We start from the raw sequence: 27,666 nt of genomic DNA on the forward strand, positions 1-27,666 counted from the left end.
TGTCCACCATTTTGTTGCAAGCAAACCTGTACCGAAAGAGGAGTGTGTAAAATGGACAACTTTGTCAGACGAGTACAGGTTTGGTTTGCTTGCAATGAAATGGTGGACATTTGGAACACATCTTGGTAAAGCCATAAATTGACTAAAAATTAACAGAAATAGCTGAACCTCTGGTGAATGGTCTTCCATAAACTGAATAATGTATAGTTGTAATTTGAAATAAATAGCTTTTTAATCAAAGCCACAATTGAAGTTTTCATGGGTACGCATCTTTTTGGGTCACCCTGTACAACGTTGTTGTTCCATCAAAATGGCCAAAGAAACGCATCCCAAGGATTGATTTTTGGCAATGGTTTGGTTTTGGATAAGCTCAAAACTGACCGGCCCATTTCTTTAAGCTTCTTTTGTGACTTGCAGTGCACCTTCCACTGCCAGGGCTGCTCAGGGGTACTCTGTTCCTCTAAGAACTTTAGTAGCGCCTGCAAGCGATCTGGAGACAAAAATCGAACACTCTGAAAATCAATCAACAATGAAATAATCACTTGACAAAAAAAAAAAATATGTATTAAGAACAAGAACGAACCCTGTGTGATGAGGTCAGGATTTAGAACAAACTCGTCGGACACCAGGAAGCCTCCAGATAAAAACAGTTCATTGTAGGTGTGGTTCTTGACGTCGTCCAGAGTGTCGACACCAGCAAAGCTCACAGACGGCAACTTCTTCAAAGACACCAGTGCTGGGATCTACAAATTACAGGATGGAAGGCAATTTTGGTGTGAGAATCAAGCCATGTCGGTCATGAATGCGATATTAAAATAAAAAAACTAACAATGGGTCAGTATTGCTGTAAAAAAATAAATACAGTGATAACTCATCTTACGAGCGCTTTAGCTTACGAACTTTTCGCGAGAAGATAATATTGGCATATGAACTAGTTTTCGGCAAATAAACCAAAACACACAGATGTACACCAAACCACACGGTCGAACAGCGCCACGGTGGCTGGCGGACTAGTTTTCGTTAACTCCTTTCTTTGAGTGCAGACGTGGTTTGTTATCAAGTGGAGTACTTTTGCTTTTTTGGGACCGAAAAAGACACCACCACAGGCTAGTTAGTGTTCAGCCGAAGAGGACACAAAACAAAATTACCGTCGAGGAGGAGATTATCGAGAAACACGAACGAGGTGTGTGTTAGTGTGATTTAGCGTCCCACTACTACCAGTATGCTAAGTCGACCATTGCTACGTGTGGCTGAGGGTGTTTCTGTGTTGTCTAAGCAACGGTGTCAGGCAATAGAAGAAGTTGAAAACTTCTGATGATTTGCATTGACAAAAAGCAGCGAGCAGAAGACATTGTGAGTGAGGGTATTATCGCCGAGAAAGCACGGCAACTTCACTGGGATATCATCAAGAGGCAACCTGGACTACTGACGAAGGCGGAAGTATACGCCGAAACATGTATGGTAATTGAACACCTAAAATACACTGTCTGTAAAAAAAGAACGTTTTAAATTAGGCAACCTGGAAGTTCATCATCTATTGACAACTACCATTACAAAGGTAAATAAAACAACTTTATTATACAGTAATTTATTTCTTTCATTAAGTCTGTGTAAGCTCTCAGTCATACAGGAGTGGTCCATCGATGAGAAGGTTTCTTCAGCCGTCATCTGTACAAATTTGAAGGTTTCGGACGTTTCGCCTCCTATCCAAGAGGCTTCGTCAGCGAACTAAAGTCTGACTGGTCGTATCGGCCCTATTTATATATCCCTAATGTCCAGGCATGGCGGCGCCGGACACAGCTATGATAGGTCCCTACTCTCAGGTTGGGGGGAGCAGAGGACCACTCCCTGTGGCCCCACTGATTGTTTCTACATTCCTGACTAACGACTGGCCCATTTCCCCCACTCCCACTGGTATCACCTCATCAGACTCAACAAATTCTCAAAAAAAGACTATCAACATCGCAGGGATAATACAAGTGGGCCTCAATCGGCAGTACATTTGCACCTAAAAGCTAGCAACCACTCATTTGACGACAATGAGGTTAATATCTTAGCGAAAGAACATAGATGGTTTGAAAGGGGGGCAAAAGAAGCGATTCTTATAAAACAACACAATCCTTCATTAAACCGGTCTGGTGGGGTGAGGTTCAATTTGGATCGTTCATACAATAGCCTGCTTAGGCAAAACAGGTTAGGCAACATTCGTAATGATGATGAGGTGATACCAGGGACATGGGAACGGATTATTCTCATTTGTAATGGTTTCTTATGGGAAATAAATGTTTGGCTGACGGACTTTTCGCCATACACACACTTTCTGGGAACCAATTAAGTTCGTAAGCTGAGGTATGACTGTACAGAATGCAGCTGTAGACCACGAGGATGTAACATTACCTTGTGTACATGTCCAGCAATGTGTTCATTCTGAATGATGATAAGCAGTTTGTCTAGACTGCTGCTGTTTTCCAGAAACATCTGCGGGGTGCACTCGCTGTTGCCAAGACTTTTCAAGTATTCCTTCAGAACAAGCAAAATAATCATTATTTTCTTATAGAAATTGCAGCGACATGCGCGTGCCGGCTGAGAGCCCTTTACTCAGATGGCGCGTTCGCAATATTACATTCCCTTTGTTAGGTTTGAAAGAATTGCTGAATTAAGTCCCTGGTGTTATACAGTAAAGTCTCGTTATATCGATATCGGATATATCGATAGTCCCGGTTATATCGATACTATTTCTATGCACGCACGGAGAAAATTACATGCAAACAGGGTCGGATATATCGATAGTCCCGGTTATATCGATATTTTTTCGGACTCCCTTGAATATCGATATAACGAGACTTTACTGTATAAGGCCGGCGAATAGGGACAGTGGCACTTCCTTACAAGCGCGCCCATATTTGGAAAGGGTTCATTGGCATGGACGGCCGACATCTGGGTTGGGAGACCACCACTATACCACATAGCCCTGAAAATTGCAATTGTGCGATATTCGCTGAGTAGTTTTACGCTAGAAACGTTGCTGAATTTTGCCCTTTACTTCTTTTTCGGTCGCAGACGTCACTCCGATAATCTTCTTCACCTTTGATACTGCATACCTACTTTTTGACAGCGTAGTAGCCTGATAAAACTTTTCCTTCTCTGAAAATGTTCCCATTCCAAAACAAGGAGCTCCCTGGACCTGATTAGCATTCAATGTTGCTACAATTTCCAAAATGGCTGCTAAAACGCGGATATTTGTAAATAACATTTGGGGAAAGGATATTAAACTGAGGAGTGTAATTCCTCACTGTTGACCTTTCTAGACAAATATGAACTCTAAGTAAGGTAAATTGAGCTCAGCTACTTTTGACTGCCACTCCCCGTAGAATGAACCTATGCATACAACCTTTATCTATTTATTTTTTTTACTTGACTATTTACACTTTTGTTTTCAAAATGCAGCACTTCATAAAGGAACGTTTGTTGTGTCTCTAAGCCTTAACCCTTAACTCATTCAGTTTATGGAAGACCATTCACCAGAGTTTTAGCTATTTCTGTCAAATTTTAGTCAATTTACAGCTTTCCCAAGACATGTTCCAAATGTCCACCATTTCGTTGCATGCAAACCTATACTCGTCTGACAAAGTTGTCAATCACTTTTCTTTTCATCACTTTGCTGCTGGAAATGTAAATTTCTCCACTGCGAGACGAATAAATCCAAATCCAAACTCCTCTTTGACCTAAAAAGATGCATCCTACTGAGTCCCTCACTACAGTAATGTTTTCTCCTGAAAGAGGAGTTTGTAAACGAGTACAGGTTTGTTTGCAACAGAAATGGTGGACATTTGGAACACATCTTGGGAAAGCCATAAATTGATAAAAATTGACATAAATAGCGGAAACTCTGGTGAATGGTCTTCCATTAATTGAATCATTTGTGGTTGTAATTTGAAATAAATAGCTTTTTAACCAAGGCCACAATTGAAATTTTCATGGGTACGCATCTTTTTGGGTCGTCCTGTATTTTGGACAGACACCCTCATTTCAAGCTCAAATAACTCCAGACCCATATAATTTAGGAATTAACTGTTTTTTTTTCTGATGAAAGAAAAGAGTTGAAGGGTTCTTATGCTGCATTGAATGTTTATGCAGTCCTAAAACTCAATATTCTGTGGGTCCTGGGATTCAAGTGATAATGACTAAAAACTCCGGCACAGGAGTGGACATCTTTTTGCACGTTTGGCACTAAATGAGTTAATGACCACCTAAACGCAAACCGACACTGTTTTTCACAGTGCAGTGAATTAGATGAGAAAGGGGCATGTCACACTATTTTCAAGAGTTGTACCTTTATCTCCTTGCAGACAGCACTCTCCTCGCCCTCATCTCCGGAGTAGATGTAGAACTTGACTGTATTCTTGGTGACGTCCTTAAAGATCTCCACCAAGCTGCTGAAAACTTCTGGCTTTAGCTGACCGATGAGGTTGCCCGACATTAGTCCGGTAGCAGCGCCGGCAGTGCCGGGGCTAGCAATAGCGACCGAAGGTGTGGCAGAGATAGACTTTTGCAATTTCGCTGATGGCTCTGGGGGGATCTGGGAGGGAGAATAAGCCTCTTCCACAATCTCTGCTGGAACAGGATCTGACTTGTCTACATTTTCTAGTGCCTCTTTTACAGGACATTGAATACTATTTGGGGAAGGGTTCATCTGAGGGGGCTGTTCTTCAGGTTTGGAGGCTTGTACTGATGATGATGACAGTATTGGTGAATCTGCTTTCTCCTCGGGTGGCTCTGGCGAAGAGGTCTTGAGTGAAACAGGGAGAGGCGGGATCATTTTTTCCAATTGCCCACTAAGTGCTTGGACGTGCTCCTGCACGGAGACAGGAGTGACGTGCTGGTTGACAAAGTCTGAGAAGCAGCCCTTGCTCTCCCAGGAATTGGGCAGCGGTAGCCGCGGAGGTAGTTTTAAGGTGTAAGTGATGCGATGGCTCTGCATGATGTTTTTAATGTCAGAAGTGAGGGTGTACATTTCCTGGTTAAGTATGGTGTCCAAGCTTATAGAGGGCATGAAGGGAACTTCCTCGGCCATCGCTAATGTTGGTTTGCCTTTTTTCACATCAATCGCAGAGGGCTCCTTCAAATCGAGGCTCTCTATCATCACAGCCTCAGGCTCAGGCAGGGATTGTAGTTTTTCTGGAGAAGAGCATAGTAGAAACTTTCAGTCATGCTCAGACAATTGCAGTCAGGTCCGAAAATTGGGACAAACTGTCATCTTTTTGGATCAAAATATCACAGCGAAAAAAAATTGCAGTATAGAAATAAGATGTGCTTAAACTGCAGACCTTCAGCTTTAGGGTACAGTGAGACCTCAACTTACAAACACCTTATCTTACAAACCTTTCGTCTTACAAACGTCAAATTTCTGAAAATTAAACCTTATAATAAGCACTATTTTCATAATACACACCCACCACGGCTGGCAGAGTGATCTTCGGCGGAAGCACACGACCGAACAGCACCAGAGGTTAAGTTATCAACAGTCCTTATGGAAGGTGACTCTCCTTCCATAAGCCATCAACGACCATCAAAAAGGTAAATAAGACTTTATTTTACAGCACAGTTTATTTCTTTAATTACAGTCCTCATGTAATGTGCCTCTCTTTCCAAACAGCAATTCCCTTTGACCTTCGACCTCCAACGCCATTCCATCAAGCCATCAATGACCATCACAAATGCAAATAAAGTGACTTAATGATACAATGCAGTGTATTTCTTTCATTACAATACAATAGCACATTTATTATACATAGAATAAGGTATGTTGTGTGTAGTTTTAAGGCTCTCATGTAATGTGCCTCTCTTTCCAAACAGCAATTCCGTTTGACCTTCGACCTCCAACGCCATTCCATCAAGCCATCAATGACCATCACAAATGCAAATAAAGTGACTTAATGATACAATGCAGTGTATTTCTTTCATTACAATACAATAGCACATTTATTATACATAGAATAAGGTATGTTGTGTGTAGTTTTAAGGCTTATTTAGTTGAAAAGTATATTTTATGGAAACCCGGGAACTGATTATTCCCATTTTAATGGTTTCCTATGGGATTTTTTTTTTGAGATACACACTTTTCGCCTTACACACTCTGTCTGGGAACCAATTAAGTTCACAAGTTGTGGTCTCGCTGTATGTAGATTCAAATCAGGTTCATGGTATGGAAATAACACGGGTGGCTTGCACTTTTTAATAGATGAAAAACTAATGGCACAAATTAACAATGCGATTTTGTGTTTAGAATCTTCAATCCCATTCATGTTCGTGCTTAATTTTGGTCATTCTACAACAGTCCTCTTCTGGGATTAAACTCATTGAATGCTGTCGCAATATGCTTTAGGTTTAGGTCCTGGTCCATCTGCACTGTTCGGCGCCATTCAATCAGCTCTGAATCATAAGACTGAATATAAGCAGATGATCAGATTGCCCAAAACACTTCGGAATTCATCCTACTCCTACAGGCCCATCATCAATAAATAGAAGGAAAGCTGTTATATGGTCAGCTAACTATGGAGCAGCTACCAGTCCCATCAAAGGTGGAGGGCATCTAAACTGTACATGCTGTTCTCATTTCTCCACATTTCACCTGATTTGGATGTGACTCCCCTAACAATCCAGCTGAATGTCTGCATTTAAAACAAAACTTGTGGTAGTGTTCAGAGCAGGAAATCCATGTACTATTTTACACGCGCAATTTTACAATTCATTTACCTTCATTTGTGGGAAAAGCACAGATTGTGCGGGCTGAGGTTTCAGCTTGGTCGACTGGAGAACCTTTGCTAAAAGTACTTTCGGGGCTACAATCCATATCCTCCTAAACAAAAAAAAAATCTTAATTGACACAAGTTACACTATGTTGTGTGGTAGGGTACTAAATGGCAGAATCAACAGGTCACATCTCACCTCTATGTAGTTTGTTTGTGATGCAGGCTCAATTTGTTTACTAAAATCGGACGCCGGGACAGCAGTCTCCGCCCTTGTTGACCGTACACTGTGGTTTGATTTCACAGATATTGATCCCTGAGCAACGGCTTTGTTGAGAGTGGAAAGCAGTATTTTGAGGAGACGCTGGGTCTCATGAACTGCTGTTGTATTGGTAGTGCCACAAGTCCTCAAGTCGGTGTCATAGATACCCATGCTTTCCATTACCGTGGATAGATTTTCACTTTGGCCGCTGCCTTCTCCCGTCACGTCCGTTTGTGCCCCTAAGAGGAGAAACAAAAATGTGTGCATTAAAAAAAATGGATGTGGAGGGGTTCATGCATGTAATTAAGTGCCACAAACATGAATAAACAGCCACGCCTCCAGAATATTTTTTTTCCCCTTTCAGGAGAAGTTTTTGGCTCGATTTGAAAAGACCATTTTCATTTTGACGATCAATTACAGTAAAGTCTCGTTATATCGATAGTCCCGGTTATATCGATACTATTTCTATGCACGCACGGAGAAAATTACATGCAAACGGGGTCGGATATATCGATAGTCCCGGTTATATCGATATTTTTTCGGACTCCCTTGAATATCGATAAAACGAGACTTTACTGTAGTTCGATTTGACATAAACAATTTCTGTTTCATTAATTCATATTGTGAAGAGTTGCAAACTGTATTCAGTGGGGTATTCTCAAACACTACCACACATTTCAGTTTAAATGTAATTGTCTGAATGCATCTTAGCCGAGTTGATTGAAGGGAGAAAAAAAAAAAAACAACTAATGAAATGTAATAAAAAAAATTGTGCAGAATAAATACGAGTCTAAATCAAAACTTTATCTCATGAATAAACTACTTCTTAATTTTCAACGTACAATACCACTACATCTGTGTAAGCTCTCAGTCGTACAGGAGTGGTCCATCGATGAAAAGGTTTCTTCAGCTGTCATCTGTACTTCTTTGAAGGTGTCGGACGTTTCGCTTCTTATCCAAGAAAGTTCGTCAGCAACCTAAAGTCTTACTGGTAGTTTAGGCCATATATATATATATATATATATATATATATATATATATATATATATATATATATATATATATATATATATATATATATATATATATATATATATATATATCCCTACTATAGGGCCTAAACTACCAGTAAGACTTTAGTTTGCTGACCAAGTTTCTTGGATAAGAAGCGAAACGTCCGACACCTTCAAAGTAGTACAGATGACGGCTGAAGAAACCTTCTCATCGAAATACCACTACATATACAGTAAAGTCTCGTTATATCGATATTCAAGGGAGTCCGAAAAAATATCGATATAACCGGGACTATCGATATATCAGACCCTGTTTGCATGTAATTTTCTCCGTGCGTGCATAGAAATAGTATTGATATAACCGGGACTATCGATATATCCGATATCGATATAACGAGACTTTACTGTACTTTAACAATTAAAGCTGTGTCAATCTGACAACAGGATCGAAAATTTGAGTCACCCACGTGATTTTTTGTTGTTCAACAGCGATCAGGTAAAAGATCAAAGGCCCAAAAAATATTTTGGGCCTTTGACAATCCCGATAAATTATTTTATTCGTAAAGTTTTTGCATATTATGAAATAAATGACATTTTATTTTCAAATTTACAAAGGTGAATGTTTCTGCTTTTTCATTAATTTCACGCAAATAAAATCTGTCATAAATGTGACAAGCTGGAAAACCATTTCCAAAAACGTGTATAAAGGAGGTCACTGTTGTAAAACATCATGATTCTCATTTACGAATATGGTGAAAAGAACACTAAACATGCACATCACAAATCTTTCCTCACCCTTGCTGGGTTCACCGTTACTCAACGGATCGGTGCGTTGTTGTTTCTTCTTCTCTCCCCGGTCATCGCCTTCAGATTTCCTCTTGAGGTTGTTGGACTCGCCGGCTCCATCCTGGTTATTTTCCCTGCCCGGATCCTTGACGAGTGTTCTCTTGTGGAGTTGAATCAGTTTCAGTAACTGCTTCATCTTGTCTTGTTCGTAGTTTTGTGGATGTGGTTGTGGTTGTGGTTGGTGTTGGTACTTGGATTGGGGCTGGGGTTCAGTGTAGGACTCGTTCTGTAACTGTGCACCGTTTGAATGGGACAACACTGGCCCCTGTTTGTTAGCATCTAAAGCTGCCATCTCCTGTGAAATTTGTTCTGTTGGTGGCCTTTCTGACAGTCTCTCAGAGCGGTCAGAGCCACCCCAGTCAGAAACCGGACTGTACTCTGTAGAGACCGGGGCAGCGACAGGTGGAGGGTTGCTTATCCGTTCAATGATGTCCTTTGCCTTGTTCACGGGTAAAAAGTAATTGGATGAGTTGTGGATGTAAGAACGTAATATGGCTTCAACGTTCCCTTTGGGTCTGATTAAAGGAACCGTATAGGGCCTCTCATCCACATGATATTTGTAGTCGGGCAAGAGAAATGGCCGCACCCTTCCCGAGTCTACACGACTTAAATAATCCGTGGCTTGTCGCTCCACAGCTGAATTCAATTTCTTGACCACACTTGGGCGCAAGGTGAAAAGGGCATAATGCAAGGCTGGGATGAAACGTTCCATAGATGGGAAGTTGGTATGTGGCCCTGCTATCAATGGCTCGGGGCTGGAAAGTCGGGATGCTGCAACAAAAACAAGTTGGCATCACCATCTGTTTATTGTTCACTATCAATTTGTGATTGAAGCTTTAAACAGGACCATTCCGTGATCAAACTGGCAATAACCTGGATAAATCTTACTACTAAAGTAAATAGCATCAACCGAGAGTTTGGCATTCCATTACTTTGCCAGAACTTCCTTCAGATCCTCACATTAAATATAGAAAAACAATAATGAGAAACTCACAATACTTGAAAACAGCCCTTGACTCATGAAAGAGGAAGATTGCTTGCAGGCTCTTTTCAATCCGCCCTCGCCGTTCTGCAAAAGAAACAGAAACTTTGAAGAAGCGTAAACCTCACCGGGGATAACAAGTGGGAGGCAAACAGAGGAGATATGTATGAGAGAACAATGAAAAAAAAAATGCTTGCAGGCACCTTTGGACTCCATCATCTGTGCTGAGGATAACAGAAAGAGAAAGCCTCGGTCATACAGGGACTTCACCAGCACCTACATTAGAAGGTAGACATGACAGTTAAAAAAATCAAGTGTGTGTGTGTGTGTCATTTTTAAACCACTTCAGCCTGCTTCAGAATATTTCAAGCTGGCACAGAGGTGCTGCCAAAGGAACAACGTGGCCCAAACTGAATGGTTAAGCTTGTTGTGATTCAAAATTGGAATTGTTGGCAAACAGCATTACCACATTTCAAAGGAAAGAGCAAAATACAGGCGAGCGTTCAAAACCACCTGCGCCCACCCCCCCAAAAAAAATAATTAGAACTGTACAGTGATACCTCAGCTTACGAACTTAATTGATTTCCAGATGATGTGTGTAAGGCGAAAAGTGTGTCATTCCAAAAATTAATTTCCCATAGGAAACCATTAAAAATTTGAATAATCAGTTCCCAGGTCCCCATAAAACATAATTTTCTAGTAACTAAACCTTAAAACGACATAAAATATACCTTATTTTATGTATAATAAATGTGCTATTGTATTGTAATTAAAGAAATACACTGTACAGTATAATAAAGTCGTTTTATTTACCTTTGTCATGGTAATTGTCAATGGATGGTAGCAATGGTACTTAGCATAATGGGATTGGGACAGCTAAGTCACACAAACGCACATCTCGTTCGTGTTTTTGGATGATCTTCTGACCGTACTTTTCTTTTGTGTCCTCTTCGGATTAACGCTAGCCTATGGCGGGGTCTTTTTCGGCGCCATAAAAGCAAAAGAACTTCACTCGATAACAAACCACGTCTGCACTCAAAGAAAACTAGTCCGCCAGCAACTGTGGCGCTGTTCGATCGTGTAGTTTTTCTTCTTTCTTCCTTGGCAATTACGCTATGGTTTTGTGATTCCCGTTTTGAAAACAATGAAAGAGTACAGTATATTGTCTGCAGAAACTTGATATTTTACACTGCAGCCTGTTAATACTATAGCATTAGCGTCATGACAATGAAAAGAGGCCCATAAAATTCCTCATCATGTTGAAAAACTGTCATTTGGTGCTTTTGCTCAAAAGCATTTCGTGATTTGCTAAATTAGAAGCTCCCCAGGTAGATGAGGTATGACTCACCATCCGGTCTTTCTCCAGTTTGTTTATCAGTGCCGAAAGACTGCCACTGGTCGGTTTTCCTTTTCCTTCTGAAACCTCAAAAAGGCTGCACGACATCCCATACTTCACCACTGCAACAGAAGAAAATACAGTTTGGGATGGAAAGTAACCGTTATGTACCTTATGAAATTTACTCATAGCACGCACCACTTACATCGTTGTACGTTACATTTGAATCTGTGCGATACTGACCTTCACGTGATACACTGTAGGAGTCCCAAGCAAAGAGTACCGCAGGTATTTTTCTCTTCACTTGCTCAAGCAGCATGCCTTGATTCATTTCGAGCTTCTCGGGGCTGACAAATAAAAGCAACATTCCATTTTTACTAACCAAAATGTTAAGAACATCCACTCTATTGCTAAACAATACACGGAATTGTCAACACCAATCAATTAACGGACAACTACAGTAAAGTCTCGTTATACCGATATTCAAGGGAGTCCGAAAAAATATCGATATAACCGGGACTATCGATATATCCGACCCTGTTTGCATGTAATTTTCTCCGTGCGTGCATAGAAATAGTATCGATATAACCGGGACTATCGATATATCCGATATCGATATAACGAGACTTTACTGTATTTCAAAAATCAATCAGAGCCATTGTTTAGCTTAAGAAAAGTTTGCATTGTAATTACTCTCTGATTTCCATCTTCCTTCACGGAAGCAGGATGAGTATCTTTGCGTTTAATAAATAAGATAATAGCCAACATTGAATTTTATTTTTACTAACATTGAAAAAAGGGAAATTCTGGCCCCTTGTGGAAAAGAAAAAAACAGAGGCCATGGCCAGCGCTTTATCGGCAAGCATGAAAAAAGAAAATGGCGCTCTACGTCATATTTTCAATTCCGAATAAATTTGTGAGTGGCAGTGAATGAGTTAAAAAAATATTACGAAATGAAAAACAATGGTTGTTAAATAAACTGTAATCAAAGAAAAAAAATGTGATTTCATTCACCGTAATGCAAAATAAAATGGTATCAGATCATTGTCTAAATCAATGAGCTAATCAATAACATGATCATTTTTGATAGTGAGGGGCAGAATAAATCTTCATTGCATATCAACATGCCCTATTTGACTGTGACCGCACACCATTGTTTATCTTCACCATGGATACAGCTGGCCTGCCACATTCCGCAATGCAAAGCAGCTTTCCCACAATGCATCAAGTCATGGTGCATTCTGGGATGTGGCTGCCATTTTGGACTGGCTGATCTCCATGGTGAATGTAAACAGTACTGTTAATGAAAATAAATGAAAATACTGCAACAATGCAAGAATGTGGAGTCAACAAAAGTTTAATACATTGATGTTTAAAGTGTATTTCTGCATTAGAGTATTCATTATTTAACCACTTAGTGATAAAAACAAAGAAAAAATATATAATTTTCCGACTAATTGCACATTCATTTCAACAGAAAACATGATTTAAATGTATAAAGCAAGGTTCCACTATATTATAATAATAATAATAAATTTAATTTCCAAGCGCCTTTCACAACACCCAAGGACACTTTACAATTAAAAGAACAATACACAGAACAATAAAACCATAAATAAATGATAAATAATAAAATATATGTTGTCTACTCACAGTTTGAAAGGAAGGTAGGCCCGCGAAGATGATCGTAAACGAATCGGGAACAACTCCTGGCCCTTGGTTACCAGCGGACCGCTCCACACAGAATAGCAGTGCCGCCCTGCAATTGCATCAAATGCGGGTCATCACTTTAAAAAATTAAACATTAAGTGAGATGACATTTTTCAATTTTAGGTTATGTCTAAAATCAGTCCAGAGCAGGTGAGTTCATTTCGGTGATTTGAATCGGGTAGTTGAGATAGCATTGCTTTACAAAAACTCACATCATCCTGTCATCCGACCACAATCGAACATGTGCAGTGTGTCAGAGATCACATTATTGAGATTAAAGGACAACCGACGTCACTTTTTTGTTTCTTAACTGACATCAGAAAAACGTTTTATAGCATCAAAAATACCCAAAACGCGTAGTATGATATTTTTATTCAAATGCAAAACACCAATAAAAATGATTTCAAGTGTCCAAAATCTGCAAAAAAAATGAGCTGCGAATTGGGCATTTTCAGAAAGTCCCGCCCCCAGTTCGTGACGTCACGCCAAGACGTCTTGCATTGCTGGAGAATCAAAACAATGGCTTCAGATTCAGAGAATATGCATTCTTGTTACACATCCAGTTATGAATATGATTCAAATACAGTAAAGTCTTGTTATATCGATATCGGATATATCGATAGTCCCGGTTATATTGATACTATTTCTATGCACGCATGGAGAAAATTACATGCAAACAGGGTCGGATATATCGATAGTCCCGGTTATATCGATATTTTTTCGGACTCCCTTGAATATCGATAACGAGACTTTACTGTAGTTCTGAAGAGGAAAGCATACATGTTTGCAATCGAATAAAGAATTTATTCCGTGCCATTTTGAGGCAACATTGGGGGTAAATGCGTCACTCAAAAAGAGGCAGAAAATGGCATCCAAGATCCTGTGAGGACTTAATCAGCCCGTTTCCACAGGCTGATAAATTCCTTCCATGGAGCTTGGTCGCCCTCTTCTGGTGGCTTTTTGGTGCAACACGAGGTTTTCAGACCAAACAAATACAGCAAAATACATTGACGTGATGCCTTTAGTGACGTCACGTACGGACTTGTCACCAACTCAAAAACAAGACGTCTTAAAACGTAAAATATAGCTATATGCGGTGGAATCTTTGTAAAATACGCTCAGTAGAAGTCTTTTGAAGCCATTTCACAAATTATGGACACAACTTGTCCGGAGACGTCGGTTGTCCTTTAAAGGATATGCGAGCACCATGTTGGAAGCATGCAGATGCTATCTGGACTATACATCCTTGGTTTCGTCGATTACCCGTAAGTAATCAGTCAAAGTCAGCTTTACTGTCAAATATGCTAATATGCATGACATACAGCACAGATGAAATCAGAGTAAGATAATAAAAAAAAGCGTAGTCGCCCTAGTTTGGTATGACAAACTTTTAACACCCGTAGTCCGGTTAACAATAAATAAATAAAATATAGGAGTGGGTGAGTCTGCTACAAACTCATGAATATCAAACAATACATTACCTCGACTTCCTTCAGAGGAAATAACACCAAGCCTATTAAACAGAGAATGACAAAGCCTGTTAAGAAACAAAAGACCCCAGGGGAAGCGTTACAGATGCTTTTCACAAGGAACGTTTTACCTGTGTGTCAAAAAAGGAGTGGCTGCAGCATCCTTGCCTTTGTAATGAAAGGAAACCACAGCATAGGGGCACACTTGCCTGGGGCGTGCTTTGATTTCATCAAATGCAAATTCATAAAAATATTGCTGGAAGACATTAAAAAAAAAAAAAGACAGTCCGTTGAAATCAGGAAATGGAATCAAATTGTGGATAACGTCCATACCTGCGTGAGCTCAAACGCTCTGTAGGACAGCAAAGACGTCACCCGATTGGCACTTTTGGACAAATGGCAGTCAAACTTGGTTGTCGGTTCCTTTGCATTGCTTGGCATGTTCTCGTGGATGTGCTTGACTCTTCCCTGAAGAGACAAAACAGCCAAAGTGAGATTAAGGACCCCGGAGATGTTAATAAGCACGGTAAAAAAAAAGGTAATACTGACCCTCATCACTTTAAAAATAATCAGTTCTCCAGCTGAACCAACTTCAAATGGATTGATTTGTAATAAATCCGAGAATTTGGAGAGATAAACACCTACAATGAAATAAGAAGTGGATTGAGAAACAAATTTCAGAGTTGACAAGTAGGAGCTGACATTTATTCAGTATTCATGTACGCCCAACTTACCCATTGATGCATTTCCTACTGTTGTGATCTTTGAGTGTCCCACGGACAAACCCTTCTCACAGATCCACTGGAGCTAAAAATAAGTCAAGGGAATATTGTTATAACCAGATCAAAAATCTTAATTTCCAACAGTGAAAGCAGTGAAATCACAGACAACTAAACGTGACACATGAAATCATTGAGAACATCAACGCTATTTCTGTTAGCCTGTCTATGGCATTTGGGATTTCCTGTTAAAGGTTTAAAGGACAACCTACGCCTCCGGACAAGTCGTGTCCATAATTTGTAAAATGGCTTCAAATGACTTCTACTTAGTGTATTTTACAAAGATTCCACCGCATATAGCTATATTTTATCTTTTAAGACTCGCGCTGAATATTCAGGAAGTCTTGTTTTTGAGTTGGTGACGTCACGTCACGGAAGGAACACCCCTGACCGAGAAAGGACACACTGTAGCAGTCCTTCATCACGTCAATGCATTTTGCGGTACTTTGTTTGGGCTGAAAACTTCGTGTTGATCCATGTTGATGGCGAAATAAGAAGGAAAACACATAAATAACACGGTGAATCTTTGTGTGTTGCACCCCACTTTTCTACTTTCATTTCTTTCATAACTTTGCTGCTGTGAACTGTAAATTTCTCCACTGCGAGACTAATAAAGGCAAATCCAATCCAATCCCAAACTATTGGATATTCGCCGACAAAAATTCCCAGGAGAAGAAAATCAGCCCATTTCCACGGAGCTTTGTCGCCATCTTCTGCCTTTTTTGGGTGCAACATTTCTGTCCAGATGCCTCAAAATGACACGGAATAAATTCTTTAATCAATTGCAAACATGTATGCTTTGCTCCTCAGAGCTATTTGAATCATATTTATAACTGGATGAGTAACAAGAAAGCATCTTCTTCAAATCTGAAGCCATTGTTTTGACTCTCAAGCAAGGCAACACGTCTTGGTGTGACACCACGAACAAGGGGGCGGGACCTTTTGAAACTTCCGGTTTCAATTTGAAGTAGTTTTTAGCACACCTTAAGTCATTTTTATTGGTGTTTTGCATTTGACTAAAAATATTAGCCTGCGTGGTTTGGGTATTTTAGATGCTATAAAACGTTTTTCTGATGTCAGTTAGGAAACAAAAATTGGTGTCGGTTGTCCTTTAAAGGTTTTCTGATTGTGATGTTGTTATTAAAATATCAAACTTTTGTTCAACTAATTGATGTACTTCAGTTCTTTGTTTGTCTGTGACAGTAAAGTGTCCTTGAGAGCTTTGAAAGCCGCTTAAAATGTAATGTATCATTATTATTATTAAACAGGACTTGAAGGTTTGATCATTATGCTCCCTAATGTTCACATTTTTTTTTTCAATGTGTGTTACTGATTTCAATAATAATAAAAGCTGACACGTATCAACAATCACGGGAGTGAAAATTACTTCCAATATATTTCACAACGCTTGATTCTACGGTGGCAGATTCATCCAGTTAACTGTTGCAACATATTTCGGATTCAACTTTTGTTGTACAGAGCTGCTTTAGGTGGTGATGTGTCACACTTATTGTGACACAGCGTGGTGTAACATGCAAACTCACAAAGGGAAACGTAAAGCTTGGAATTATGCTATTAAACATTCCATGTTCCCTTTGCAGCCTCTGACGTGTTAATAAGAAAGTGGAGAAAAAAAAATCCATGATGTTTTACCTTGGATTTGTCCGGGTATAAGAAGCAGTATGATTCTATGAGTTCTTGTTCTGTCCGCCCTTCTTGCTTCATCTCTCTCTTCTTCTCAATGAACTGAAGCACAGTTGAGAAGAGTAAATTAAAAAAAAAAAAAATCACAACCAAAACAATCAGGTCCAGTAAATTACATTTTCCCATCTGTCCACACAGGTTTTTGTGATGTTAAAAACATACACGTTTATACTAAACATATTATGATAAGTGGAACCTGGTCTGAGAGGTGGACTAACCTCCTTCTCCAGAAGCTCATTGTGAATGAGCCTGGCCTTGCTGTAGGAGAACATTCCTCTTGATGACACATCCAGGTAAAAAGAGGAGAGTAGCTTCACAAGGTCATCAAATTCCCGGCTGTCCGGTGGCAAAAGTTGGTACAATCCTGTGCATAAAGGTAGAAAAGGAGGATTAGCATGCACAGGAGAAGTGTGTGGAGATTCTTCCTCAATAAAAGGCTGCTAAGTCTTATTTTTTTTGGGAGGGAGGGTAATTTCACATTGACAGTAGCAACGTAAAAAGTGGCCGGCCATGTTTGGGGAATTTTCTATTAAAAAAAAAAAAATCACACACTAAATTGATGGGAGAGAAAATTGCTTACAACAACTTAAGAAGTACTATTCTGCACTCACTGCTTCTCTGCCAAATGTTCTATGTTCATAATTTACGATGATTTTTTTTTTAGGATAGGTGACGGCACTTGAAAGCTGTCAATCATTTTGATGAATCTATTTGGAGAGCCCCTCAAACTATAAGCCCGTAAAAACAACGATCACGGTTCAAGGAAATATGTCAAGAAATTATGTTGTTTCACTCTATTTTGAGGACATTTTGAGATCGCACTAAACATTCGTCAAAATGGCTGATGTGTCATATACATACCGGAAGCAATCATTACATTTTTCTGAGTTATATTATGCAATTGTGGTGGCCATTTCAACCACGTTTCGGAACATTCATTCATCAAGTTTTGGGAATAACACTGATATGTTGCTCTCATATACAACATACAAAAGAGTGAAGTGCTGTGACAAGGAACGACAAAGCTGAGATTCGACTAGATAAACACATCAAAGATGTTTAAAACAGACTCAGTGTTATGACTAGTGTTTTGTGCTAAAATATAAGGCTTTCAGCTTCTTGCGCAATATTTGACAGCTTCATAAGCAACTATTAACTATATAATTAGCACCAGTTGCTAATTTGATGGCCACTTTAATGTAGTCTTTTGTGTACAGTATACACACAAAGGCCTGGTGGAACCTTTGTAACAACGACAGCCTGTATGGCACTGACATTGTACACTTTCCTATTTTCTGAGACAATTGTGTAATTGAAATTTAGAATGTGTCTTGGACTTGCAAGGAGAAATTTGGATCTTCATGAAGGTCAAATGATAATGTTCACAGTGCCGTTATAAGAAGAATACTTCATCCCGATCAATGGGGTCAATGTCACTGTCTGTTACAATATTTCACCCGACGGGTCAAGAAGACCAATAAAAGGTCAACAACCCAAACAAGGTGGGTTGGCTGATTTCGAAGGGCAGTCCTCAACAAGCAACTTCAAGGCACCTTCTCTCCAACGCCGCTGGCGCTCACACGAGACCCGCAGACTGTGTATTCTAATGTTACATCGTGCCAAAACAAATGACTTGTGTGGGCATTCCAATTGGGAAAGTACTGTTTCTATCTAGGACGGCGAGCATTTCGTCAACTAGCGCGGGCAGTCAGCTAGTTAGCAGGCTAGCAACATGCAGTAGCGGCAGCAGAACCTCCACTCGAAAGACAGGACACGCTCTGTTCCAAATAACAGCGGTATGGCACCACCTTTCCGTTCCTTCTTCCTCGGGATTTGAAAAGGCTTCCGCGGCCGCTCGTGGCTTCGTCTTTGGCCCGGCGTGGGGGAGCCGCTCCAGCTCCTGGCGTCCGCCTGCACGCTGTTGTGGCGCTCGGGTGCTTCTTGCTCGGGTATTACACAGTTTCCACAGCCAGGCTGATCGCCATTTTGGTTGGCTGTGGCCGAGGTGTCGGCTGAAGTCTTCTGGGGCTCGCCACCTTCCTGGTGTAAGATACCCCTATCAGTGTAATCCGACTCCCTTTTCCCCATCGTGCTGGGGTTTAGGGCCATTTTGGGGGCGCCGTGCACGACTTGGCGCGATGCAACGTAGGCCTGTAATGAATACGAGCCGCTTGTCTCACACACATACGCCGCTCCTCAGCCTGCCTCCGCCATTGTGAAAATGACGTCGACGTTCTTCTCCACTGCATTACGCCAGCGTCACCGTGTTTACATACCGGCAAATCTGCGCCACCTAACGTCAGAAAGAAGAAACGCCGAATCCAATGACAGTTGACAATCGACACGCGTGGAGCCAATGAGGTGTCTGACCTAGGGCCATTTGCTGCCACCTCTTTCTTGGCCTTGTACTTGTACAGTACTGTACTAAATATATTCAATTCACTTTAATGAGTCGACCTTTAGGTAAAGATCGATGGCCTCACTGATCAGAATCAGAATCATCTTTATTGCCAAGTATGTAGAACACACAAGGAATTTGTTTCCGGTAGAACACAATGCACTAGTATTATCATCAAAAAATTGCTAAGTGGCATTATGCCATTTGGGCTACTGCTGAAAGAGTTCAAAGAGTTTAATGGCTTGGGGGAAGAAGCTGTTTAAATGTCTACTGGATTTGGTGTGCATGGATCGGTAGCGCCTGCCTGAGGGGAGGAGCTGAAAAAGGTGGTGGGCAGGGTGCGGAGGGTCCAGTAGGATTTTCTGCGCCCTAGTTTGGTAGTTCGTCTGATAGTGACGAACTACCAAAAACAAAAAAAGATCCCAGCTCCCTGTTTTGGTCCAATTCTAGGAATGCATTTGGCTACCCATACCCAATGGTTGGTTATATTTAACAAAGCAGTATCAATGTTCTATGTTTAACTTAATAAAATGTGGATCCGTTGGTTGTCTGTTGTTGCTGTTGTTATATTGTTGCATGTATGTAACTTTCTTTTGCTACAATGAATTTAGTAAACATTCGTTTTATGTAATTACATTGATTCAAGTTGAACGTTACAATATTTTTCGCTTTCATGTTTAATGTGATTTTTTTAAATTGATACATGTTTGAACGTTACAATATAGCACTCACCGAACTCTGAGTACACGCAACATGCTGTACTATCATCCTGAACTCTATTTTTCTTTTTTTTTTCTGCAAGACCTCACTTCAACCTTTTTTTTGTTTTTGCATTACGACACTACGTCACTTCACATACGACACTACCTCACTTTAAATACGACACTATCTCACTTTACATTTACAAATTACTACATGTATTGTCTGTTGTCATTCGTATGTCTTTTTTTAGCCACATTATAAGTGCCTGGCACGCTGGCTCCCAGAGGATAGTAATTTCATCTGTGCTGTATGTTTGCATATTAGCATATTTGACAATAAAGCTGACTTTGACTCATTTTTCATTCCAATAAATAATGGTCAAACTTCGGTTTTCGACCGAATTAGTTTTAAGCCAAATATTTCGATTTTAAATCGATTCTCGATCAAACTCAGCGCACGTGAATGCTCCACTCGACTCCCATCGTCTTTACACGAAGAAGGAGAGAGAAAACCAGAGTGAAACCTAGTCACAATTTAATTCATGTTCTGAAGTAATATTGGTTTTAATTTGGATGTCATTTTTTGACACTTGAAAACTCTTTTCGTTGCCTACACAAACCCAGACGCGATCTCCAGCGGCTGCACACATAAATCGAGTTTGAAACCACCGGTGTCCATTCTGAACGGCAATCGTAAAGGTGAACACCTGCCATCTAATGGGGAAATACTGTATTTCGAAACCAAAAGTGACTGGACGAACACGAATGAGCGTAATAGTAGTATTAATAAATTAAATAAATTAATAATTAATTAAATTAAAATAATTTTATAAATTAAATTAAAATACGAATGAGCGTCTTCGTCAAATTGCGTGTGTGTGTGTTGGAGTGAGGATTGGGGGTTACTCCGGTAAACGTCGAATTTTGGGTAGAACTCCTTCACAAATGTGAACAATACAAGAGTGGACGTAGTGGACGTTAATAAGAATAACAAAACCTTTATTCGTCTGACAATGGAGAAATTATGAGACAATGGTGCAATGTCCAATTAAAGGTCTCCATACCCAATTATTTTGTTAATTTGAACATTTGACTCAGCATGATAAGGTGCTTTCTACTATCTTAGTGAGTGATTTATTTCCTGTAGATGATAGTTGTCCGCGTTAAGCATTTTGTTACAGTTTCAGCTCTTCGATGAAAAGGTTTCTTCAGCCGTCATCTGTCCTTTTTTTGTTTTTTACTTAAAAAAAGTACAGATGACGGCTGAAGAAACCTTTTCATCGATGGACCACTCCTGTACGACTGAGTTTACACAGACGAGAAGCTTCAGCTCTTGTTAAAGCGCTATATAAATCAATGTGTTGTATTGTATTGTATTGTATTTTCAAAACTATTTTCATGCATTCTCTCTTTCTATGTATTTATTTGTTTGTCGTGTTTTTTATATTTTATCTTAGGACCGGTGAATTTAGTCAGAAACGGTATGCCTTAGTATTTTGTTAGTGGATTAGTTAAAATGTGATGAGTGGGACATAGATTGTCCTCAAATTCTGCAATGACTCATCTTTACCATGAGTTATTATAATTTCATGTTTGGGAAGACGTTCGGTGTACGTGTGACGTCATCAACGAGGGCACGTGGTGTGTCTTTGTGCCGACACGAATCATTAAGTGTGTCGTCAATGGTCACTCGAACATGTTTTGTCAACATAACCGTCACCAATAGCGTTTCTCTGCGCTCATCAACTTTGGATTGAGGTTTGCCAGAACCAGAAAGATGGCAACGCAGGAACACGAACAAGTGGTGAGTTTATTTTTAAGTGAGAACGACGTTAGGTTGTTGCTTATTTGGTTGTAAATATATTAATTTAGCATTCGGTGCTGTACTTGTTATATACTTTGCATGAAGTAGAGGAACATATTTAAGGGGATATTAGTAAACATATATTGTTTGTGCTTTATTGTGCTAATAAAATCTCTTACCAGTGCAAGCCAAATGTATGTACGAACCTTTTATTGTGAACTAAAAACACGTCTAGGGTTATGGTTATTATTGTTGAGTAGTATAAAGTACTATTATCACATGCCTTGTGTTTTTTTTGTATTGTAAAAAAAAATGTGTTTTTCCCCACCTGTGAATAAGCCACCAACATCTCATAATAAAATTCTGGAGCGAAGATGGAGGAAAGTGCAACAACAACGACTCCATTTACCAATGTGTGTATTCAGCTCAATTCATTCATAGAAATGGCAACCTTTTTATGTGCTACTCACACTTACAATCAAATTTCAGGCCAATTGGCTTCCTACAAAATGCCAGCTCCATGGCTGTCTCCCAAGCGGTGGAGGCTTACAAGCAGACCAAAAAGAGGGGGAGAGTTGTGCGCACCCCATCACCAGAGCCTCAATTCCCTCCAAGTGTAAGATATATCTCCTGACACCATTCTTACTAACCAACTTTTTGTACGGCTTTAAAAAAAAATCATATGGTATAATACAATCTTTGCATTACAGATGCAAAGTGAAGATCGGAAGCACAGAGTGAGTTTACTTTTTGCTCGCAAATTCCACTTGTGGATTATTGCGTGTTCATTGGATCAATTGAGCCGTCTATTTCCATGTATGCAGATGAACCGCATATTCTTGAGGCAGTGCATCGAAAGCCGCCCTGTCATTCCAATTCCACAGGAGTGGTTGGACTCCATCGACGGTCAAATCCCGCCTCAACTCAAAGACAACCCTATTAAAAATAAACTCCTGCACCACCTCCTTACGGAAGTCAGTGACAACTTTCATGATGTTATCATCAAATACACAGGTATTGACCATCCGTATTGTTTGTGTCTTTCTGCATGTATGTCGTCGAAATGTACATATTTGTGTGTGTTTTTTCCACCTATGTAAATCTAAAAAAAATATACAGTAAAGTCTCGTTATATCGATATCGGATATATCGATAGTCCCGGTTATATCGATACTATTTCTATGCACGCACGGAGAAAATTACATGCAAACAGGGTTGGATATATCGATAGTCCCGGTTATATCGATATTTTTTCGGACTCCCTTGAATGTCGATATAACGAGACTTTACTGTATCCCTAAAAACAGCATACCAAATTTTACGGTGTCTAAGGTGCACCCAAAAGCCTTGATTTTCTTCCAAAGATTACCCTGCGCCGTCATATATGGAAATACAACATTCATTGGGGGTGCGCCTTATACTCCGGTGCGCCTTATACACGGTACATGACATGCATTTGTTTCAGTGGACTCATTTCTGAAGGATCCAGAATGTGAAGAACCCGCCCCAGAAAAGCAGACATCACTTCCACTTGAGTGAGTGTTTCCTGGTCAAATATAACTGATATGTTTAAAGGACAACCGACGCCTCCGGACAAGTTGTGTCCATAATTTGTAAAATCGCTTTAAATGACTTTATACGGAGCGTATTTTTACAGATTCCACCGCATATAGCTATATTTTACGTTTTAAGACTCGCGCCGAATATTCAGGAAGTCTTGTTTTTGAGTTGGTGACGATTCCTGACGTCACGTCACAGAAGGAACGCCCCTGACCGAGAAAGCGACACACAATGCATTTCGCGGTACTTTGTTTGGTCTGAAAACTTCGTGTTGATGGCGAAATTAGAAGGAAAACACGTAAATAACGCGATGGTGAATCGTTGTGCGTTGCACCACGACAACTATTTGATATTCGCTGACACAAATTCCCAGCAGACAAATCAGCCCATTTCCAACGGAGCTTGGGCGCCATCTTCTGCATGTTCTTGGTGCTACACATCAGTCCTGACGCCTCAAAATGACCCGGAAAGACTTCTTTAATCGATTGCAAACATTTATGCTTTCCTCTTCAGAACTACAGTAAAGTCTCGTTATATCGATATCGGATATATCGATAGTCCCGGTTATATCAATATTTTTTCGGACTCCCTTGAATATCGATATAATGAGACTTTACTGTATTTGAATCATATTCATGACTGGATGAGTAACAAAAAAACATCTTCTCCGAATCTGAAGCCATTGTTTTGATTCTCGAGCAAGGCAAGACGTTTTGGCGTGAGATCACGAACAAGGGGGCGGGACCTTCTGAAACTGGCCACTTCCGGTTTCAATTTGAAGTCATTTTTATTGGTGTTTTGCATTTGACCAAAAATATCATCCTGCGTGTTTTGGGTATTTTAGATGCTATAAAACACAGGTGTCAAAGTCAAGGCCCGCGGGCCCAATCCGGCCCGCCACATCATTTTTTTCGGCCCGCGAAAGCAAATCAAACTTGTTAAATTCCATGATGATTGCTAAAATCTGAGCCAAAATTTCATATTTTTGGATGTCCACCACAATAAAAGTCATTATTCTTGACTTCAGATTTGAAAACGAGTTATTCATTAATTTGCTTTGTGCTCTATATGTAATATTTGAAGGGATTGAAACATTCTAATGGGTTCCCCTCGAGAGGAAACCATAACTACAATGTGGCCCGCGGCAAAAAAATGACTTTGACACCCCTGCTATAAAACGTTTTTCTGATGTCAGTTAGGAAACAAAAAAATGGTGTCGCTTGTCCTTTAAATATACAACCAAAAATGAAGTATCTTTGGCACTGTTGTAAAATGTAAATGTAATATTTTTGTAGTATTCTTGAATTTTGCCAAACACGACACGAGACCTTTGTCACAAGTCGGAAATTGATGAAGGCAAATTTGCACATTCTACATCCCATTATGCAAACTGTTTTGGATATTGGACACGCCACCTTTTCTTCAATGGCGTTGGTGGATCTGACAGGATACAGGTATGTCAATGACCTCCATGCAGAGTATGTAACTCTGCTGTTAGCCAAAGTGAGACTTTGTTTTATTTTTTTTTTGCTCAGGGCTTTGGGACCCGTTGATGGCAAGGTGTTACATAAAGACCTGGCTGTGGAATGTGAAGCAGCTGAAGAACACATCATGAATACCTGGTTCCCTAAAGTCATCAATTTATTAACAAGTCCAAAAACATTGAGTTCGGTGAAAGACAATGTCATGGATGCTTTCTTTGACTGCGCGTGCACCCTCATCTCTAATCAGGTAGAGTTTTGCCAGAAGGCATAAACCCAAATGTTGTTTTACAGTTTTTTATCCCTGTGTATAGCTTTGGTTTTTGCCCACATTAGTTTATTTCATTCTGATGGAATGAAATGATGAATCTGGTTCGGGTTCTTCACGGTGTTAGATGATTGGAAAATCAGCAGAAACCAAAGTGGTGAAAAAAAAAGATTACTTTTAGCTTGTAGACAGCAGAGAGTTTTGAAAGGCGCTTAGAAATTAAAGGTATTCTTATTCTTATTGTTGTTGTGTAGTGGAGAGCGCAACATTACTTCCGGGTTGAGGGAACGCTGGCAAATGTGGATAGATTAGTTATTAGCTGTCTATTCGCTAGCTATTAGCTATCTATTCACTAGCTAGCTAGCTTGCGCTCTGTTTGAGTTTCTTCCGCGTTGAGTGAACGCAGGCACATGTGGCTGCCGCTGCTCACCCATAGAAAAAAAAATCCTGTTACTGTAAAGTGTCCTTGAGAGTTTTGGAAGGCGCTTAGAAATGAAATGTATTATTATTATTATTATTATTATTATTATTATGATTGTTGTGTAATGATGATCATTTTATGTTACTTCCGGGTTGAGTGAACGCTGGCGCATGTGGATAGATTAGTTATTAGCTGTCTATTCGCTAGCTATTAGCTATCTATTCACTAGCTAGCTAGCTTGCACTCGATTTGAGTTTCTTCCGAGTTGAGTGAACGCTGGCGCATGTGGCTGCCGCTGCTCACCCACAGAAAAAAATATCCTGTTACTGTAAAGTGTCCTTGAGAGTTTTGGAAGGCGCTTAGAAATGAAATGTATTATTATTATTATTATTATTATTATTATTATTATTATTATTATTAAAAACGTTCTATCACATTCATTGCCATGCTCTGCACGCTTCCTCCAAATTTCTGTCCGATTTGTCCTTTCCAAATTCCCCAGCTGAAGGCCTTGATTCAGAGAAGTGTGGAGGGGTTTGTCTTCCCATTTCATCCGGACAACTATCACTTCTTACCCATCTTTCACATGTCCCTGACATTTCATGAGGAACAGATGGGAATATACCCCACTTTACTGGAACTTGAAGCTGACGTTTTTGAAATTCTTAATGCCATTACAAATACGCTGCAGGTAGGCTCGCACATGTGTTCTCAATAATTTTCTGTATTATCCCGTCCCAATTTGCATATTGAATTGTCTTCAAAGTGAGTTCTGATTCATAGAAAGTGCAGACGGTTCACTCGTGGTTGGCAGAATCTGCAGCTGCGTTTGTGGATGCCAAGGCGCCTGATCACACGCTTGCTTGGGCTCATTTAACTGTAACCTCAACTGTGCGCAAGAATCTAGAAGAACCTGATCGATATTTTCAGAATTATGGTGAGATGGGAGCATAAGCATAAATCATTTAAAGGACAACCGACGTCTCCGGACAAGTTGTGTCCATAATGTGTTCAAATGACTTCTACTGAGCGTATTTTACAAAGATTCCACCGCATATAGCTATATTTTACGTTTTAAGACTCGCACTGAATATTCAGGAAGTCTTGTTTTTGAGTTGATGACGAGTCCGTACGTGACGTCACTGGAGGAACGGCCCTGAACGAAAAAAAAGACACATTGTAGCAGTCCTTCCATCACGTCAATGTATTTTGCTGTACTTGTTTGGTCTGAAAACCTCGTGTTGCACCAAAAAGCCGCCAGAAGACGGCGACCAAGCTCCATGGAAGGAATTTATCAGCCTGTGAAAACAGGATGATTAATTGCTCACAGGAGCTTGGACGCCATTTTCTGCCTCTTTTCGGGTGATACATTTCCCCCCAATGTTGCCTCAAAATGGCACGGAATAAATTATTTAATCGATTGCAAACATGTATGCTTTCCTCTTCAGAACTATTTGAATCCTATTCATAACTGGACGTGTAACAAGAAAGCACATTCTCCGAATCTGAAGCCATTGTTTTGATTCTCCAGCAATGCAAGACGTCTTGGCGTGACGTCACGAACTGGGGGCGGGACTTTCTGAAAATGCCCAAATCGCAGCTCCTTTTCTAGCAGATTTTGGACACTTTAAGTAATTTTTATTGGTGTTTTTCATTTGAATAAAAATATCATACTGCGTGTTTTGGGTATTTTAGATGCTATAAAATGTTTTTCTGATGTCAGTTAGGAAACAAAAAAGTGATGTCGGTTGTCCTTTAACTCGTTCACTGCCATATGATGTGCAAAAATGTGTCCACTCCAGTGCCAGGGTTTTTGTCATTTTCATTCCAATTGCAAGACCCATAGAATATTGAGTTTTAGGACTACATACACATTCAATGCAGTGTAAGAAACCTTAGACTCTTCTTTCATCAGATAAAAGAGTTAATTCCTAAGTTATATGGGTCTGGAGTTATATGAGGTTGAAATTAAGGTGGCTGTGCAAAATACAAAACAGTACATACATCTTGACTTTTTAGCCCTTGAACAACAGCTGAAGCTGTAGCAAAGCAATAACATGGACAAAATTCAAATGCTGCCCCCTTGTGGAAGGGGAAAATATTGCCAGAGGTCTTGCCAGCGCTTTATCGGTGCCCCTCGCAGGGAAAAACCAAAAGCAATTCGGGAATGGCGCTCCATGTCA

At 40.0% G+C, this 27,666-nt stretch overlaps 2 protein-coding genes across 4 annotated transcripts in view; one reads left to right on the plus strand and one right to left on the minus strand.

Moving 5' to 3' along the window:
- Positions 1-19,810, minus strand: part of tasorb (transcription activation suppressor b) — a 23,924-nt gene extending 4,114 nt beyond the window's left edge. Inside the window, exons 1-20 of one of the 3 annotated variants that reach the window (XM_088990442.1) lie at positions 18,659-19,810; positions 17,069-17,214; positions 16,800-16,892; positions 15,102-15,174; positions 14,917-15,008; positions 14,701-14,835; positions 14,499-14,623; positions 14,380-14,411; positions 12,842-12,947; positions 11,432-11,535; positions 11,201-11,310; positions 10,056-10,128; positions 9,865-9,939; positions 8,820-9,641; positions 6,949-7,250; positions 6,757-6,856; positions 4,334-5,178; positions 2,398-2,520; positions 584-743; positions 382-490 (exon numbers count right to left, since the gene is read on the minus strand). In XM_088990442.1, coding sequence (XP_088846568.1) covers positions 382-490; positions 584-743; positions 2,398-2,520; positions 4,334-5,178; positions 6,757-6,856; positions 6,949-7,250; positions 8,820-9,641; positions 9,865-9,939; positions 10,056-10,128; positions 11,201-11,310; positions 11,432-11,535; positions 12,842-12,947; positions 14,380-14,411; positions 14,499-14,623; positions 14,701-14,835; positions 14,917-15,008; positions 15,102-15,174; positions 16,800-16,892; positions 17,069-17,214; positions 18,659-18,959 — 3,926 coding nt within the window. In that variant the 5' untranslated portion in view covers positions 18,960-19,810. Of the gene's footprint in view, positions 1-381; positions 491-583; positions 744-2,397; positions 2,521-4,333; positions 5,179-6,756; positions 6,860-6,948; positions 7,251-8,819; positions 9,642-9,864; positions 9,940-10,055; positions 10,129-11,200; positions 11,311-11,431; positions 11,536-12,841; positions 12,948-14,379; positions 14,412-14,498; positions 14,624-14,700; positions 14,836-14,916; positions 15,009-15,101; positions 15,175-16,799; positions 16,893-17,068; positions 17,215-18,658 lie in introns of all 3 variants that reach the window. The other 2 variants (XM_088990434.1, XM_088990426.1) reach the window with 2 other exon arrangements.
- A 1,238-nt stretch (positions 19,811-21,048) lies between these two features.
- The window catches only part of dnah12 (dynein, axonemal, heavy chain 12), a 30,451-nt gene continuing 23,833 nt past the window's right edge, over positions 21,049-27,666 (plus strand). Inside the window, exons 1-8 of the mRNA XM_088996425.1 lie at positions 21,049-21,056; positions 22,243-22,369; positions 22,464-22,490; positions 22,578-22,767; positions 23,219-23,288; positions 24,609-25,044; positions 25,986-26,174; positions 26,267-26,420. Coding sequence (XP_088852551.1) covers positions 21,049-21,056; positions 22,243-22,369; positions 22,464-22,490; positions 22,578-22,767; positions 23,219-23,288; positions 24,609-25,044; positions 25,986-26,174; positions 26,267-26,420 — 1,201 coding nt within the window. The remainder of the gene's footprint in view (positions 21,057-22,242; positions 22,370-22,463; positions 22,491-22,577; positions 22,768-23,218; positions 23,289-24,608; positions 25,045-25,985; positions 26,175-26,266; positions 26,421-27,666) is intronic.

This window comes from Hippocampus bargibanti, linkage group LG01 (assembly GCF_051943395.1).
Source record: "Hippocampus bargibanti isolate YZ-2025 linkage group LG01, ASM5194339v1, whole genome shotgun sequence".
In the NCBI taxonomy this organism is placed as follows: domain Eukaryota; kingdom Metazoa; phylum Chordata; class Actinopteri; order Syngnathiformes; family Syngnathidae; genus Hippocampus; species Hippocampus bargibanti.